This window comes from Camellia sinensis, chromosome 2, assembly GCF_055761805.1.
Source record: "Camellia sinensis isolate YWXY chromosome 2, ASM5576180v1, whole genome shotgun sequence".
In the NCBI taxonomy this organism is placed as follows: domain Eukaryota; kingdom Viridiplantae; phylum Streptophyta; class Magnoliopsida; order Ericales; family Theaceae; genus Camellia; species Camellia sinensis.
In genome coordinates this window covers 115,007,718-115,024,589 of record NC_138962.1, presented here as the reverse complement: position 1 = coordinate 115,024,589, position 16,872 = coordinate 115,007,718, and the positions used below count along the sequence as shown (strand labels likewise).

General features: G+C 35.6%; 1 protein-coding gene across 5 annotated transcripts in view; it reads left to right on the top strand.

The window, feature by feature from the left end:
• Positions 1 to 16,872, top strand: part of LOC114302293 (FAD/NAD(P)-binding oxidoreductase family protein) — a 45,808-nt gene that overhangs the window by 17,483 nt on the left and 11,453 nt on the right. For all 5 annotated transcript variants that reach the window (XR_014361555.1, XR_014361556.1, XR_014361557.1 and 2 more), the window contains exon 4: positions 4,651 to 4,712. Coding sequence is in view for 2 of the 5 variants with exons in the window: in XM_082915453.1 (XP_082771579.1) it covers positions 4,651 to 4,712 (62 nt within the window). In the remaining 3 variants the exon portion in view is untranslated. The remainder of the gene's footprint in view (positions 1 to 4,650; positions 4,713 to 16,872) is intronic.

Here is a 16,872-nt window from a genome sequence, read left to right as displayed (position 1 = left end):
TGTCCAATAAGGGGAATGTACAATTCGGTGTGTGAGAGTATGTTGATGTATCTGATGCCAGTTATGTGGATTCTTGTAATCACTTCTCTGGGGATGGAGCATATTATTCACAATCCACACAGAAAAAAGATTTTTCTTCATCAACAGTCACAGTAGAGGTGGCGGTAAAGGGAGGAATCATCATAGGGGAATGGTGTTTGGTAAGGGAAATGTGGAAGTGGGGGAGGTGGATGCAAAATTGGATGAGATGGTTTAGCATGTCAAGCACTGGAATGGAAAAGAAAGCTTGGGGGTTTTATGTAGATTAGAAGTAAGGAGGAAGGTTTCTAAGTTAAAGGAAGACGGTGTTCATAAAAGTTATTGTGTGGATAATGGGGAGTCAACAAGGATGTCTGATAAGATATCCAATTTGGATGTGGGAGAGGCATGGGTTGATCTAGTGTAAGGTAATTCTATGTTCAATATCAGTCATGTGGAGGGAGTAACACTTGTTTAACAACTAAGAAACATTGATACTTCTAAAAAGGTGGTGTGTCTGTGTTGGACACTCGTCGGACGTTGAGACTCGTTGGATTCTTCCTGACACATTTTAGACATTTCTAGCTTGGGGTGTTGATGTAGAGGTTAGGGGGCTGGTTTTTGAGTTAGGGGAAGACGGTGTTCATAAACATTCTTGTGTGGATAATGGGTAGTCAATAATGATGTCTCAGAAGGTATCCAACTTGGATGTTGGGGAGGCATGGTTTAAAGTAATTCTATTTTCAATATCACTCATGGGGAGGGAGCAAAGTTTAACAACTTAGAAGCACATATACTTCTAAAAGGTGGTGGGTTTTTGTCTGACACCAACATTCGTTGGACACTTCCCAACATGTTTTGGACATGTCCAAACGTGTCTTATTATTTTTAACAAAATTTAAATCTAGACACGTGTCAATTACTTAGACATACATGAAACAAATGTTGATTTATATCCAATTATAAAAAAAATGTCGATTTATATCTAATAATTTCTACTTTAAACTTTAAAAATTGTATGATTTTGTAATTTGAGTGTGTTTCACACATGTTATGTTCAATTTTTAAAAATTGCCTTGTCAGCCTTTCCATCTTTGTGTTAGTGCTTCTTAGGTCAGCTAGGAGGAAGGATTGATGGATATTAGTTGTGTAGGGAAATGGAGGGGAGTCAGAGTTGTGAAATGGCGCTAGGAATTGGGGAGGATGTTGTTTCAAGGGGTTCTCATTTTGAAGTTTCATTTGAACTTGACAATAATGATTCCTTATTTCTCAAGAAAACAAAGGAGTAGGTAATTGTTAGATGTTTTTAGAGGGTGTTTGGGAATTGACTTTCGTAGTGGCTTTTTGGCTTTCTACGAAAAGACGTGCAGAAAAGAAGAGACAATGATTTGACAGCTTGTAGTGACTTTTTGGTTAAAAACTCACCTTCCCAAACAAGGCTTTGCTCACTAGTAATAAGGGTGGTAGCTTGAGCCAATATGGAATCAAACAAGCGGCTAGGATGGTGATGAATTGAAAAGAGAGGGCTATAAGGTGGAAGATAAGTTTGATCGTTGTGGTAGTTTGAAGTTAATGGACCAAATTTGTACAAGGATAAGAAAGAGAAGGGAAAGGGGAAAAAGTTCTCTTGGAAGGGAGCTGAAGGAGAAGTGTCTTGAACTTAAATTTGTTGTGGTTATTGGAAAGGCTTGAGGAGAAAAGTGGAAGTCAACGACAGAAGATACAAAACACCTTTTGTGAAATTGGCACAAGTTTGAATTTTATTTGAGGGTAGCTGATGTAATTGGTAATATATTTGGGGTTTTGTTCTATGATTGTACCTTTTTCTTAGGGATTCATATTGTTTCTTGTTTTATTTTATTTGGAGGTTGTGCCCCTTAAGCACATTCTCTAATGCAATTTCTTTGCTTCTGTTAAAAAAAAAAAAAAACACTTTACCCTTTTTGAATATGACCACTGAAGACTCACTGCAATGCCTTGGGTTGGGTCAACTCTGTTGAGATTGTTTGTAAGCATGAAAGAAAAAACACAACCAAAGAGTCTAGGAACAAGAGAGAAAATAAGAGGAGCGCCGGGAAGAGACTCAAAAGGAGTCTTAAACTGAAGGATGCTAGAGGGCATCTAGTTCATGAGATAAGCAACAGTAAGGATGGTATTACCCCAAAAGGATTTGGTAACATTTATAGTGAACAAAAAAGAATAATAGTGAACAAAAAAGAATAAGCAACCTCAAAAAGCTGGTGATTTTTCCTGCGTAGCAGCTCCATTATGTTTAGGAGTACTAACACAAGAAGTTTGATAAAGAATGTCAGGCTTATTGAGCTAGACTCTAAAACATATTCCAGTTCCATTCTCACTTCAAATGATTTTGATTTTGGCATCAAATTGATTAGCAACCATTTTATGAAAAGTTCTGAAGTGAAGTAAACCCAATACGAGGACAACAAGTAATAAAGGTGACTTTGGCAAGTCTTGAGGTGTGCCTTGCAGAGATCTTCTAGACTATTGTATTGTCATGTCTTTTATGCATGTATGTGGATTTCAAGAGGAGCAACATAAGGATTTCAAGGGGAATGATATATTACCCACTCATACCCATGCAGTGTCTTCTAAAAATATTTCAAGCACTTTAAAGTGTCTCTTTTACCGGCTAATATAATATAGGGCAAATTACACAAATAGTCCCTATAGTTTGGGGCTTGTGTCACTTTGGTTCCTGACTTTTCAATTGTGACACATTTGACCCTGAATTTTGAATTTTGTTTCAAATAAGGACAATTGAATATATAATTAGATTTTTCAAGGGTAAAATTGTCAATTTGATAAAATATAAATTAATTTGACAAAAATAAATGTCAAACAAATATTTTTGAATTTTTAAAAATTATTTCTACCTGCTAAAAATAAAATTATGTAAAATTGATAAATCTTTTAGAGATTTATTTATTTTTTTTACCAAATTAATTTTTATTATGTGTTTGGATGATGATCATGTAAAATTAATTTAAAAAAATTAATCATGTAATTTTTATTAATTTTACATAATTTTATCATTGGTGGATAAAAATAATTTTAAAAAAATTAAATATATTTTTTTGACATTTATTTTTGTCAAATTAGTTTGTATTTTATCAAATTGACGATTTTACCCTTGAAAAATATAATGATATTTTCAATTGTCCTTATTTTGAACAAGATTCAAAATTCAAGGTCAAATGTGTCACAATTGAAAAGTCAGGGACTAAAGTGACACAAGTCCCAAACTATAAAGTTCCTATAATATAAAGTTCCTCATGCACCTTGAGTCCATGAGTTTTTCCTGGTGTTGATAATTCCCAGACCCAGTCCATTCCTCATTACTAGATTCCTTTTCTCAATCAATCCCGAAATAAAATGAGTTTGCATATCGAAATTTCTCAAAGATTGCTAGGCCAAGAGTATCTGGAAAGAAGCAAATAAGCCTCAAGAAGTTCATGAATCTTTTAAATGTTTAGCCTTGTATGGCAAAAAGGAGTGATGCTTACATCTATGATAATCATCTACCTTGGATTTGGGTCACAAAGACAAGCCAAGTTTGTTATTACAGAGGCTTCCTGTCCTGTTCTTTAAGCACTCAAACTGACACATTATTGAATTTTGAGTTGCATAAAAAGCTGAATACGGAGCATAACCCAAAAACATGGGTTTAAAGAACTTATACATACCGAGTTCTACAACTTTGGACAAGTTCTGTATGCAGTTGTACATATCATATTAATCTTTACATGTTTTTATGATTTTTTGTCTTGATTTGTTTTCAAGACTTGGCTTAAATATTAGCAACTTCATTTATTTTTCAGTATTTAGGTAAATAACATGCTTCATGGGCAGAAGAAGCCCAAACAAACTTTTCTCCTATTGAATATTTTTTGGGAATGCTTGGGAGCAAAAATGATCTTAACTCTTAGGTTTTGGAGGAGTGGCTACTCATAAGGCTCATTAGGGCAGGAGTCACTCGATGTGGGAAAAGCAACAAAATTTTCTTTCTTTCGATCTTTTTAGGGAAAATAGTGATGGCAACAGGTTGGGGTTTTTAAGTTTGCGTGTGGATTCTTTATTTTAAACTCCACACGTCACCCTAACGCTAGTAGTTTTGACTTACCTTTTGACTCTGCCCTACCCGATCAATGCTCTCCCAAACCTTTTCTACTTGAATCAGGTTGGGTAAAAACAATCAGGTTGGGTAATCACATAAACCTGCACATGATGATGCCCAGGCCCTAGAAGTCCAAACCCACATGCTTTCTCTGAAAATGTTTTGGGGAATGATGGAAATTTATAGGGCTCACTAGGATGGGACACAAACCAGATGTTTCTTTCTTTTGATCTTTAGAAACTGACTCTCACACACTGGGGCCTGAGAATCCCAAAACCACACTTTCTTCATAAAGGCGTAACTTTAGGAGTGATGAAGACTTTTGAGGTAGAAACATCAAATTGATGGATGTTACCTTATCAACAGTATATCAATCACTTCTACTTGAGTTATGCAACCACTAATTTTTGTACATCGTTGTATACTTAATGACCTTGTTTCATATTTATCTAGGACTCATTCTTTATGTATATATTTTTCTGTATAATCACCACTAGGAAAGTGTGCGAATCGGTTGCTTGCTTCATCAGGCTTACCACTTATTGCAAGACAAATGAAGGTACATCAAGAACCTTTTGTTTGTGTATATGAATTGTGGTATTTATTTATTTATGTCCTCATGTGTGTTTAGGATCAAAGATTTATTTTGGGAATTTGACAGTGTTGCAGGTGAATACTATACTGTTCCGGGATAATTATTATTTAGTGAGTTGTAGGATTTGAGAAGGGGGGGGGGGGGGGGAGAAAGTTTTTAGTTTAAAATGTGATAAAGAGTCAGGTAAAAGATTAAAATATAAAAAGTGATTAATATATTATTTCTACTTCAAATCATTGAGTATAAAAGAGTAACATATTTTATAAAAACTAATTGTATATTTATATTATTTTTTTGGTACATTATGTACCATGAAATATTACAAAAAGTGGTATGTTTTTAAAAGTACTAGTATATTTTGTAAAAAATGATAAAACGTAGTTCATAAGTAACTAATTTATTTAGGAATAATTGAATTTTTCATTATTTTATTAAATGATTCCTATAAATCTAGAATATTTGATAAATTAATAATATTTATATCGATACTTCTGGAACGATACACCGAACCAATGACAAAAATGATACACTGGCCAGTATGATATTTTTTTTTTGGGATAAATGATACACTGACCAGTATGATATTAACAAACATTGGTATTTTGAAGAATTATTCATTGGGCTTCAAAAAAGGAAGGCTGATTTTATTTAATTTAGCATATCTAAGTTTTAAAGCTTTCTAGTAAATGATTATGTGTGGCATCAGGTTGGGATTGTGTCTTTTCCCCCCTTCTTTTTCTATTGTAATGCATTTATTTTAGTGGATATAGGTTTTCTTTAGATACAAGAAGTTTCTGTATCACTTGAGGGGTCAAACAAGGTTAAAATCTATATAAATCTGCTATATTTATTTATTTATCAAAAAAAAAAAAAAAAAATTCTATATAAATCTTCTGTATTAGAAGATTTGTGAATGGTTTGGAGAGAGCAGAAGTCAGGTTATATTTTCCCTTTGAGTTTTTATATTCTACCTTCTGAAGGTTTCTTTTAGAACCCAAAGCTCGTGGATTTGAAGTAGCAGATTTCTGAATGTCAGATTCTTTGCATGTTTCTGGTAGTTTACTTGGGCCAGCTTTCCATTGTAGTTGGCGGAGACATCGACTGGCAACATCAATTTTGGTGTCACAGCATCAAGATGTGTTGAATATGTTTTTTCTTTTCCCTCTCTTCAACATGGTGACTAATGTTAACATGACGCAAAAATTCAAAATCAAGATTGAAAGATTGAACCCATCTTGAATGTGGGGTAGTAGATCTACGAAAAAAACATGGTAATTTTTTGTTTTCACAAGTGAGCTGTGTACACTTTTGAGAGAAGTTCTTCGTGAAGATTATATTGAAACTTATCATGCAGAGCAACAAGGTACTATTAAATAAACACCTTTTGTGATTTATGTACTTGAGAACAATATAAATGAACAAAATGAACATAACACCATACCTAGGGATGTCAAGACACTAGATGTGAGCTCAATTGATTTCCATCTTCTAGAGAAGTCAATGACCCTTTTATGTCAATGAGTGCATAAGCTATTGACTTGATTTGTCACGCCCCCAAACCGCCCCCAGTGGTTCGGCGCCGTGATGGCCAGTAACCCGAGGTTACCGAAGGCCGACTTACAAAGAATCACACACAATCAGAGTATGAATTAAGGGGCTCACAAGTGCGGAAGCATAGTATATACAAAAATGTCTAAATAGTCCATGAGAGCCGTGCATAAGTCCAATGGAATGACATACATTTCTACAAGCCTGAAAGCTTAAATACAATAAGGAAATGATATACAAAATACATCTTGACCAAAAGGCTTCTCAAGCCGACATATACAAGTTACACTTGACATAAAGCTAAGAAGCATAATCTTCAAGACGTCACAAAATGCAAGTCCAAAACACGTCGGCACAGCATTCACAACACATCGGCAACACATCTAGGCCTCAATGCCTTCTTGTTCGTCACCTACATATATATAGAGAGGGTGAGCTTGGATACTCAGTGAATGATATTAGAAATAAAGGTTTTGCATGATTGATATCCAAGATTTCTTTCAAAACAATACATAGCATACTTTACAATCAAGGGAAAAATCAAGTTCATTGCCGGCCTTTCAAGTTCCTTGGATGTTAATAACATCTACATATTACAAGTGCGATGACATATCAAGACAAGAGTGCAGTTGCATTATAGTCCCCTGCAACTAAGGACTTTCAAGACAAGAGTGCAGTTGCATTATAGTCCCCTGCAACTAAGGACTTTCAAGACATGTCATCAAAACAAGATAATATTTGATATACAAGTAGGGACAGTCATTCATGCTAGATCAAATACTTTTCATCAAAACAAGCAAAACGAGATTTATCAAAACAAGTATAACATAGCTTTATCAATAACACCACTCACCTAGCTTTTCAACGTCGGGATCGAGACAAGTCCAAGTCCTACAAACACATGGCAAGGCCTATTGAATGCACTTTCAAACAAGCTTTATATGTATACAAATGATTTTGGAAAACATGCTCGGCACTAACCAGGTCTAGGCCGAGGTTCCACACCCCCTTGCCGAGGTGTGTCCCTGAGGGCCACATGCAAGAGAAAGAGGCCGGGAAGTTCTGGGTATCCCCCTGCTGATGAACATGAAGAACATGGGTGCGAAAACATGAAAAATATGAATGTTCAATCGCAAATCTGTTATCACAAATCTGGGATTTTCATGCTACGAGTTGAAAATATGGACCTGGGTACCCATAGTTGAAAATCATGCAAGAACAAACACAAAACATGAGTCTAGGCAAAAAGCTTTCGGATCAAAACATGACTTTCTTGAAGAACACATGAATGTCATTTTCTCTTTTCTAAAACCGAATTTCAAAACGATGCATGGCTTACAAATCATATTCAATCATGCAATGCAATATTATAAACATATAGAACGACAAGAGCGGAGCAAGAATCTAACCTTAGAACACGAATCTAACGGTTCGATCTCAAGGAATCAAGCTTGAAGACTTACTTCTCACTCTAAAACTCCTTCTTCTTCCTAGAGCTTCTCTCTCTAAAAGGCAAGGTTAAGATACCAAATGATGAGTGCTCTCACTCGGTTCTGGCTTAATCCCTCTGCTGGGACACGTGGCAGCGACTGGTTGGGTTTTCCCTGCAAAGGTGACTGACAGACCAGACAAAGCATGGTGGAAGGGTGTTTAACAAGTAAAGCGGTATGGGCTATCTGACGAGGCAATGACATCGGCTAATAACAAGGCGTATCTAACAAGCTACTCGGTACGGCACTCCGGCAAGGGTGACATCGGCTAACGAAGGGCTTTGGCAACTAAGGTGACAGTGACCTCGGCTAGGAAGGACAACGCTTGACTAAGCTGTGCCACATCTTGGCCTAGATGCGCCACACCTCGGCCTAGGTCATACCACTCCAGGACGAGATCACTTGGGTGCAAGATAACATCTCGGCTAATGTGGCAAGGTAAGGACGGGGTCAACAAGGGGTTCCAAGACACTTCTAGACTGAGGATGACCTCGGCTTGGAATGGCGTCGGCTAATCACAACCTGGGCAAGCACATAACACTTAAACAAATCACAAAGGTATCAAATCAAGGCATGGATCTCACTCACTTAAGCGGGACAAGTCACGAACATACACATGCAAGCTTAATAAACCATAATCATACATATGCTCATAAACATGATTAAGACATAAAATGTGGGTTCTTACATGATTACCCCAAAAAAATTGACAAATCAATTTACAAGACAAATCAACCAATCTATTGACTAATGTTGAACATGATTCAAGAATTCAAAATCATGGTTAAAAGATTGAACATCTTGAATGTTGGGTTGTACATCCACAAAAAGAACATGGTACTTGCTTGTGAAGAATCAAAGTTATTCTTCATGTACTTACAAAGTTTTGTGTGTGAAGATTATAGCTAAACTCTCATGCAGAGTAGCAAGGTGCTATCAAAGAAACACCTTTTGTGCTTTGTGTACGTAAAAACAATATAAATGAACATGATGAAGATAACACCATACCTAGTGATGCCAATGTGACAAAGGAGAGAGCAAAAAGAGATATACGTATATTGAATAAATAGTGGAAAGGCATCGGTACAATAAAATTAGGTAAAAGCTAAAACCCTAAAGTTCTAATTACAATCTACCCTTAAGTGTAATATAAAATAACAAGAATATGAAATAAACATCTTATCTTTAACATCCCTCCTCAAACTAAGGATGCGACTGCAGAAAGTATTGAAAGTTTGCCAAGAAAAAAACGAAAGCGAGCAGTAATGTGAGTTTTGTAAAGAAATTGGCCAACTGGAGAGAAGAGGGAAAAAAGGGAAGAGTAATAGTGCCAGCTTGAAGATGCTGTCGAAGAAAGTGACAATCTATCTCAATATGCTTCCTACGCTCATGGAAAACTAAGTTATAACCAATCTAAACAACACTCTGATTGTCACAATATAAAGGAGTCGGGGAAGAGAGTGAAATACCCATATCAAAAAGAAGCCAACAAAGCCAAACTATCTCAGAAGTAGCTGAGCCATAGCACGATATTCACAATCAACGGTGGAGCAACCAACAGACTGTTTTTTACTTTTCCAAGAGATGAGAGAATTGCCTAGAAAAACACAAAGGCCGGAGGTAGATCTGTGATCGGAGATATCATTGGCCCAATTAGCACCAACAACAAAACAGAGCAACAAAAGGAAAGATGAAGAGAGCAGTGAGAACTGAAGCACTTACTGAAGTTGAATGGTCTAGGGATTGAACCTGCTCTAGTCTAATGGTTCAGGGAATGAACCTTCTTCAGTCAAATGGTTCAAAGAAGAACCCACAAACAATGGTCTGCAACAAACGAGAGAGAGACCTCTGTGAGACGAGAAGATGGACTCTTGCGAAGAGAGAGAGCACTTGTGAAGGCTTGCAAAGAGGATGTGATGGCCTGTGAATGCAGAAGACGAAGTGTAAAAGCTAGGTCAGCGGCCGTTTGTATGTCTCTGATATCATGTTATATGGTCTTGGGTATAACTCAACCCCAAAAGCTAGCTATTGAGGTGAGGGTGCCCTTATGCTTATGTGCTTAACATTACTTTAGTACTTGAGCGATGTGAGACTTCGCTTTACACCCTCGCTCATGCCCAGTTGTGGCGTGCAGTCCAGGGACACACACCCTACCCATTTCCAAGTACTCCTGCTCTAATACCATGTAACAAAGAAGAGAGCAAAAATATATACATATATTGAATAAATAATGCAAAGGCAACATTACAATATAAATAGGTAAAAGCCAATAACTCTAAAGTCCTATTTATAGAGACAAAAATTAATCTACCCTTAAGTGTAATCTAAAATAACAAGAATATAAAATACCCATCTTATCTTTCACAGTCAAGAAATGTGAGGTTGATTGATTTTTATCTTCTAGAAAAGTCAATGAATTTTCATATCAAAGAGTGTGTGATCTATTGACTTTATTATGCCCAAAAAATTGGGGCTTTTCCCAAATTAAGCCCCTATACTAATTTATTTCCCAAACTAAGTGTAGTTTGGTCGAATTTCCCAAACTAAGTTGAACACGCTTTCAGCATGTTTCTGGCCCAAGCAGTGGAATTATGAATGCGTGGTTAGAAAACACTCCTTTACTTAAGAAAGCGCTGTTACTATTAGCGCTTTTAGGTAATGATCGCGCGATTTGGAAACACGCTTTTAACAGAAAGCCGTTATGAAATGGCCCACCCCCCCTTATTTGCAACTATGCTTTCTACCTCCTCTCTTTCTTTTCCCCCAAAACCCTAACCAGAGGCAACCTTCCTCCCTCTCTGTCGCTCTCTGCGCTCTCTCTCTCTGGGTCGCTTATAGTCACTCTCTCTCTCTCTGTCGCTCTCTGCTTTCTCTCTCTCTGGGTTGCTCACAATGACTCTCCCTCTCTGTCGCTCGCTGCACCTTCCTCCCTTTCTTTGAGCTCGTCTCTCTCGTAGGTATGTTGGCACTCTCTCTCTCTCTCTCAGTTTGAATTTTATTTATGTTGATTTTGTTTGTGAAAATGCGAATGTGTGTAGAATAGTGGGGGAGGAAGTTTGGAAGATACCAATGTGGGTTGCGGCTAGGGTTCTGTGAATTCAAATTGGGGTTTTGAGAGGGTTAGGGATAGGGTTCTGTGAATTCAATCCAGTGGTACATAGCTTTTGCCAAAGTGATAATCAATTTTTTCCAAAGGAATGAGAATTCAATCCAGTGGTACCCTATTTTTTTGAGATGTATTGTAAAAATTTTCTCAATTATTTATATATTATATTTTTTTTTTCAAATGTTTGCATCGCTTATAATGTATTTTGAATAATGATATTGCTATGTGATATTATCATTTCTTCCAATATTTTATACTTCAATATTTTGCTTGATTATAACAAAGGCCTAGAGAGATTCAAGTGCCATTTTTTGGGGTATTGTCCCAGCAAATACTAGAGTTTTTCTTAACTCACAAATGAACATAAATTAAGAGATCAAATCCCTTAATTACGGACATACATTGTCTTAGCCCGTAAGTAGCATTTGATTTTTCCTTTTGATAACTTTGAAAGTTTGGAAATAATTAGGCTTATTAATTTAATTGTCTGTGCTGTTTAAGTTGTTGAATCGTAAATTTCATAGGTTTACGTGTATTTAAATTATTCTTTTTGGGGTGCTGTAGGACATCAAATCTTGTCTTGACTCATTAATTATTTAGGTTTACTTAAAAAATTCTTTTTAAGTAATCATTATTATTTATTAAGACATGCACAAAATGGATGAACAAATCAAATGACATTAACATTTGATATGTTATCACATGTAATCTAAATTAATTTTTTGAGAAATCGATACACAAATTTTGAAAATTGTACAAACAAACTTGTTAGTCACCAGGAAGATTGGTGAATCAGTGAAATGAAATCTAAAAATTCCATAAACCAAACATTATGTAGAAAACAAAAATCAAATTAATAAAATATAACAATCTGTATATATAATTTCACTTTCACTAAACCTGAAACACACTTGTGTATATATAATTTAGACACACACATCACACTTATATTGCAATAACAAAGTATTAATCACAAACTAATCAATCCAATGTTATTGTAATAAAACCAATGCATTTGATTTGAAGAATAAACCAAAAAATAAAAAAAACAAAAACCACACTCACAAACATCTAAACACATAAAAAGAAGATCAAATTGACTCATTTCAGTAAACCCAAAACATGCGTAAGAATAATGAGTTAATATTGTTCATTAATAATATTATTTAATGAGTTAATTAACAATATGAAATAATATTAACTAATTAATATTATTGTTAATATTATTAATATTGTTAATTAACGTGTAAGAATAATGAGTTAATTTTTAACTCATTTAATGAGTTAGCAATATTATTTAGGACATCATTAAAAGAACAATATTATTTAATGAGTTAATTAACAATATTATTTAATGAGTTCATTAATTAATGAGTTAATTAACAATATTAACTCATTTAATGAGTTCACAATATTATTTAGGACATTATTAAAAGAACAATATTATTTAATGAGTTAATTAACAATATTATTTAATGAGTTAATTAAAAAATTAATCATTAATTAACAATGTTAATTTTATTAACTCTTGTATTAACTCATTAATTAATTATTTAGGACATCAACAATTATTACTTAAAAAATTATTCTTTTATTAATTATTTAGGTTGACTTGTATTATTGTTGGATTACAATTAATGATTACTTAAATAAAATTCTTGACTCACAAGTAATTGTAATTGAATGAGTTAAAATCCATATAATTCTTTTAGAAGTAAAATCCAATATAAGTATATTGTTGATATTTTAAGTATTTTGTTTCATTGAAGCGAGTGTATGGAGAGTGTTCTAATTATCTTCTACTGGGGGAAAACATAATTAGGGATCCCGATGAAGGTGTCATATGATGCTGAGCCGAAAGGGATATATGGGGTGCAACTTGACACCACGCTTAACAATTTGGAGGAGATGTTCATCTCCAAGGTGGCAAGTTATGGCGAAAGTGTCCGATTGAACTTCAAATGTAGATATCCTTATCGCAAGTGGCAAGCAATCAGCAGATACAAGACATTACCGATCAATGACGAAGAGACGTTGAACACCGTATTAAGTATCGGTGCAAGTTTCCAACCACCAAATTATTTGGAAGTGTACATTGATAAAGAGGTTGTACGCAATGTCCCGAATATGAGACAGATGGATTCTCGTCCTTTCACTACATTGCTTACACAAGGGATTGACACGACAGCGTTTCGGTCTCCTATGTATGCATCAGATCAACGTTATTCAGTGGTCTACACACAACAGACATTTGAGATCCATGGTGTGGAATCAAGTTCGCGTGGTGGATATGATTATGAATTTCACAATGACACAGAAGATGTTCCCACCTGCAGCCATCATACCACTCCAGTTGAAGTTGATGGGAGTATGGCGAAAACGGTGAATTATGTGCAGTTTGCGGACACTATTGCTGACAATGAGTTGTATGGTCCTGATGTCACCCTAGACGACGATGAAAATGAAATGCTTGATGAAGAAAATTTATTGGCCGGATCAAACGATGATGATAAAGAAGATTATGCGACGGCTACGTTGGCCCTGAAAATGTCCGCATCCCACCTAGAGCTGAAATCCCTTTCTATGAGAACATTCACACGTGTGGTGATTTAGACATGAGTAGCCGTGATGTCGGACCCCATAACTGGATCTGGAACGCTGAAAATGCAGAGTTAGACTAAGGGATGGTTTTCGTCGATAAGAAGCAACTTGTACATGATGTGAAATTGTACCACGCAAGAAATAATCGAGAGCATTAGGTCGTAACCTCCAAGCAAGACCTTTGGGGGTTTGCTTGCAAGCACGATTGCAGTTGGTGGTTCCGTGCATCTCTTAATAAGAAACACGGTCTTTTTGAAATAAAGTAGTACAGGAGTCTGCACCATTGTTTATACCTAAGGATGAACAGGGACCACATTAATATTGACTCCAGCTACATTGCTTCTTATCTTTTGGAACAAGTTGCGGTGAGTAGAAAAAATATATATATATATATATATATTTGTTTGTTTATAGTGTTCACACCCAAATAATCCAACTCATATTTGATTGTCGTATGCAGAATGAACCTCATATGCCAATTAAGAATGTCTTCGAAGATATCAAAAAGACCACGAACTACAGTATATCATACAAGAAGGCGTGGCATGTAAGGTCAAAGGCAATTAGAATGGTATTTGGGGATTGGGATGAATCGTATAGGCAGTTGCCTAAATTCATGCATGCATTATAGACATCTAATCTTGCCACCATCGTTAAATGGAAAGCATAAATATACCGGAGGTACAACCATCATGCCCGTCTTCCACTTTGTTTTCTGGTCTTTCAAACCCGTCATCGATGGATTCAGATATTGTAGGCCTGTTATAACCATAGATGGTACATTCTTATACGGCAAATACACTGGTATGTTGCTTGTAGCAACGATCGTCACTGCCAATGGCAAAGTATTACCGCTTGCATTCGCTGCGGTCGACACGAAGAGTTTAGAGTCTTGGTCGTTCTTCATTTCAAATATCAGGGAACATATTGTCATGAACCGACAAGGAGTGACTTTGATATCTGATCGAGCTGAGAGTATTTTAGCTGCTGTGAGGCGGCATTGGCTGAATCCCTCGCTCCAATTTGTTGGATATCATTGGCACTGCCTTCGACATGTTTGTCGTAACTTCAACACAAAGTTTAAAAATAAGGAGCTGAAACAACTTCTATGGAAAGCAGGGAGTGCTCATCAACGACTAAAGTGTAATGCCTACTTAGAACAAATACAGGCCATTAACCAAGATGCCGTCAATTGGGTCCGCAAGATGAATCCTGTGGAGTGGGCCCTTGCATATGACGGTGGATATCGGTGGGGGGTATTGACCAGCAATGACGTAGAGTGCTTCAACAGTGTCTTGAAAGGTGCAAGGAACCTACCTATTTCAGCTATGGTTGAGTTTACATTTCGACTGCTCGTAAAATATTTTGACGAGATGGGAGCCCAAGCAGAAATAGATGCACGGAATGAGTTCTAATACCCTAGAGAGATGCAAAAAATGATCGAGGAGGGCATCGCAAGGGGAAATACTTTCCAGTTGATGTCGTACGATAGGTTAAGTTGTAATGTAAACTAAATTGTGCATATTATGTTGTGAAGTTAGTTACACCTACAAGCATGACAATTAGTTTGTATCAATAATGTCGGATGGGCCCCGCGGCGTCTTTGAGGTGCAAACATCTTTTCGCCATGGACGAGGTTGATGCTCGCTGTTATGTCTAAATGTGGTGACAATCCATTCAAGTACGTTGATCCAGTATGTAAGCTTCCTGTATACATGAGGGTTTGGGAAACTAAATTCAACCCAATACCGCATCTAGATTATTAGGATGATCCGCCGTGGACCTTAATGCCTAATGCATTTCGTCTGCGAGAAGTAAAACGGGGTCGTAAATCTATGTCCCGTATTCCGAATGAGGTGGATATATCAGATAGGCGTTTGACCGCTCGTTGCAGTGAGTGCCAGCAGTCAGGTCATGATTGGCGGACATGTCCAGTGAGGCTTGGTCGATGAAGATTATGTAATGCTTACCAGAGTGTCGTGAATTGTGAAATTGTAAAATGGTCACCCTTTTTAATTGTGAGATTGTAATTAGACAGCCCATGTGAATTCTTAGCTTGTAATGCAAATAACCCCATGTTAAACTATTAATTAATTATATTTGCTAATGTTTTAGAGGTTAGACCAATTGAACATTTTTCAAACCCTAAAGCCAGTTTCTTAATTTGAACTCTAAATAGATCTTTTTTAATTTTTAATTTTTTATATATTTTAATTGTTTTATTATAAAAAAATTTTACAACTAATATACTAAACAAATAAATTAAACTGAATATGTATGTAAAACAATTTAACTCTTGCACATAGACCTAAGTTTTTTATTGTGTATTTGATTGAAAATGTGTATTAAAAAATTCTATACTTAATCAAGTAGTTCTTCTACCATTTGAAAATTTAATATTTATATTTAATATTTTCAAATACTCCAAGCATTTTTCACATTTAAAATTTATGAATAAATGTATGTAATTTAAAAATTTTATATTTTATTGAAACTTTTAGCATTACAAAATCAATAATTAAGTTTTGTCAAATATGCTATAAATCTAATCATTAACCTATTTTTTAAACAATTTTCTCATTCAAAATTTTGGCAAATATTTATGTAGGAAAACTATCCACATGTTACTGCACTATGTTCATGGTCATTATTAAGCTTATGTAACTTAGGCCCTAAAATAATTTTGAAAAAGATTTCTATATTAGTTATAGCACAGATAACGTGACCATTTGAAAGGTTTTTTATAAATTTTGAGATTTATATATATTTATATTTTTAAAAATCATAAATTATAGAATAATTAGAATTTTTTTATTTTTTATTTTTTATGATTATAATTAGATTTTAGTGAATTGCTTCCATATTAGTGGCACACAAATTTATAATTTTAAAATAGCTGAGCATATTTTTCTTTTAGAAGTCGTAATTTATGGAATAATTATAGTTTATTAGTTATAGTTAAATTAGGGTTAGCCAATAGACTTTTTTAAAATAAAAAATAGTTAGATTTTAGTGAATTGCTTCCATATATAAGTCATAGAACTTGATCAAGCTTATGTACTTGCCACTGCTGAGAGACATCGACGAGATCGGCGAGTACAGCTAGGGTGGCGCGGCTTTGGCATGCTTGTATAGGATGCTGTGTCGAGCGGCTTAGGTGGGTGCGAAGGAGCTCGGCGGACCACTTGTATTGCTACAGGTTAGTAAGAATTTAGTATATATCAATTCATGTTGTATGACATATATCAGTTTTGTAATTGGGTCCAAACTATTGCAAATTTGGGCGTGGGAGAGATTCATTCGCTTTGCCCTGTCTAGGCAGCAAGTGGTTGCGGCTTGGGAGCTTCCCATGGGGCAGGGAGAGCAGCAGTTGCCATCC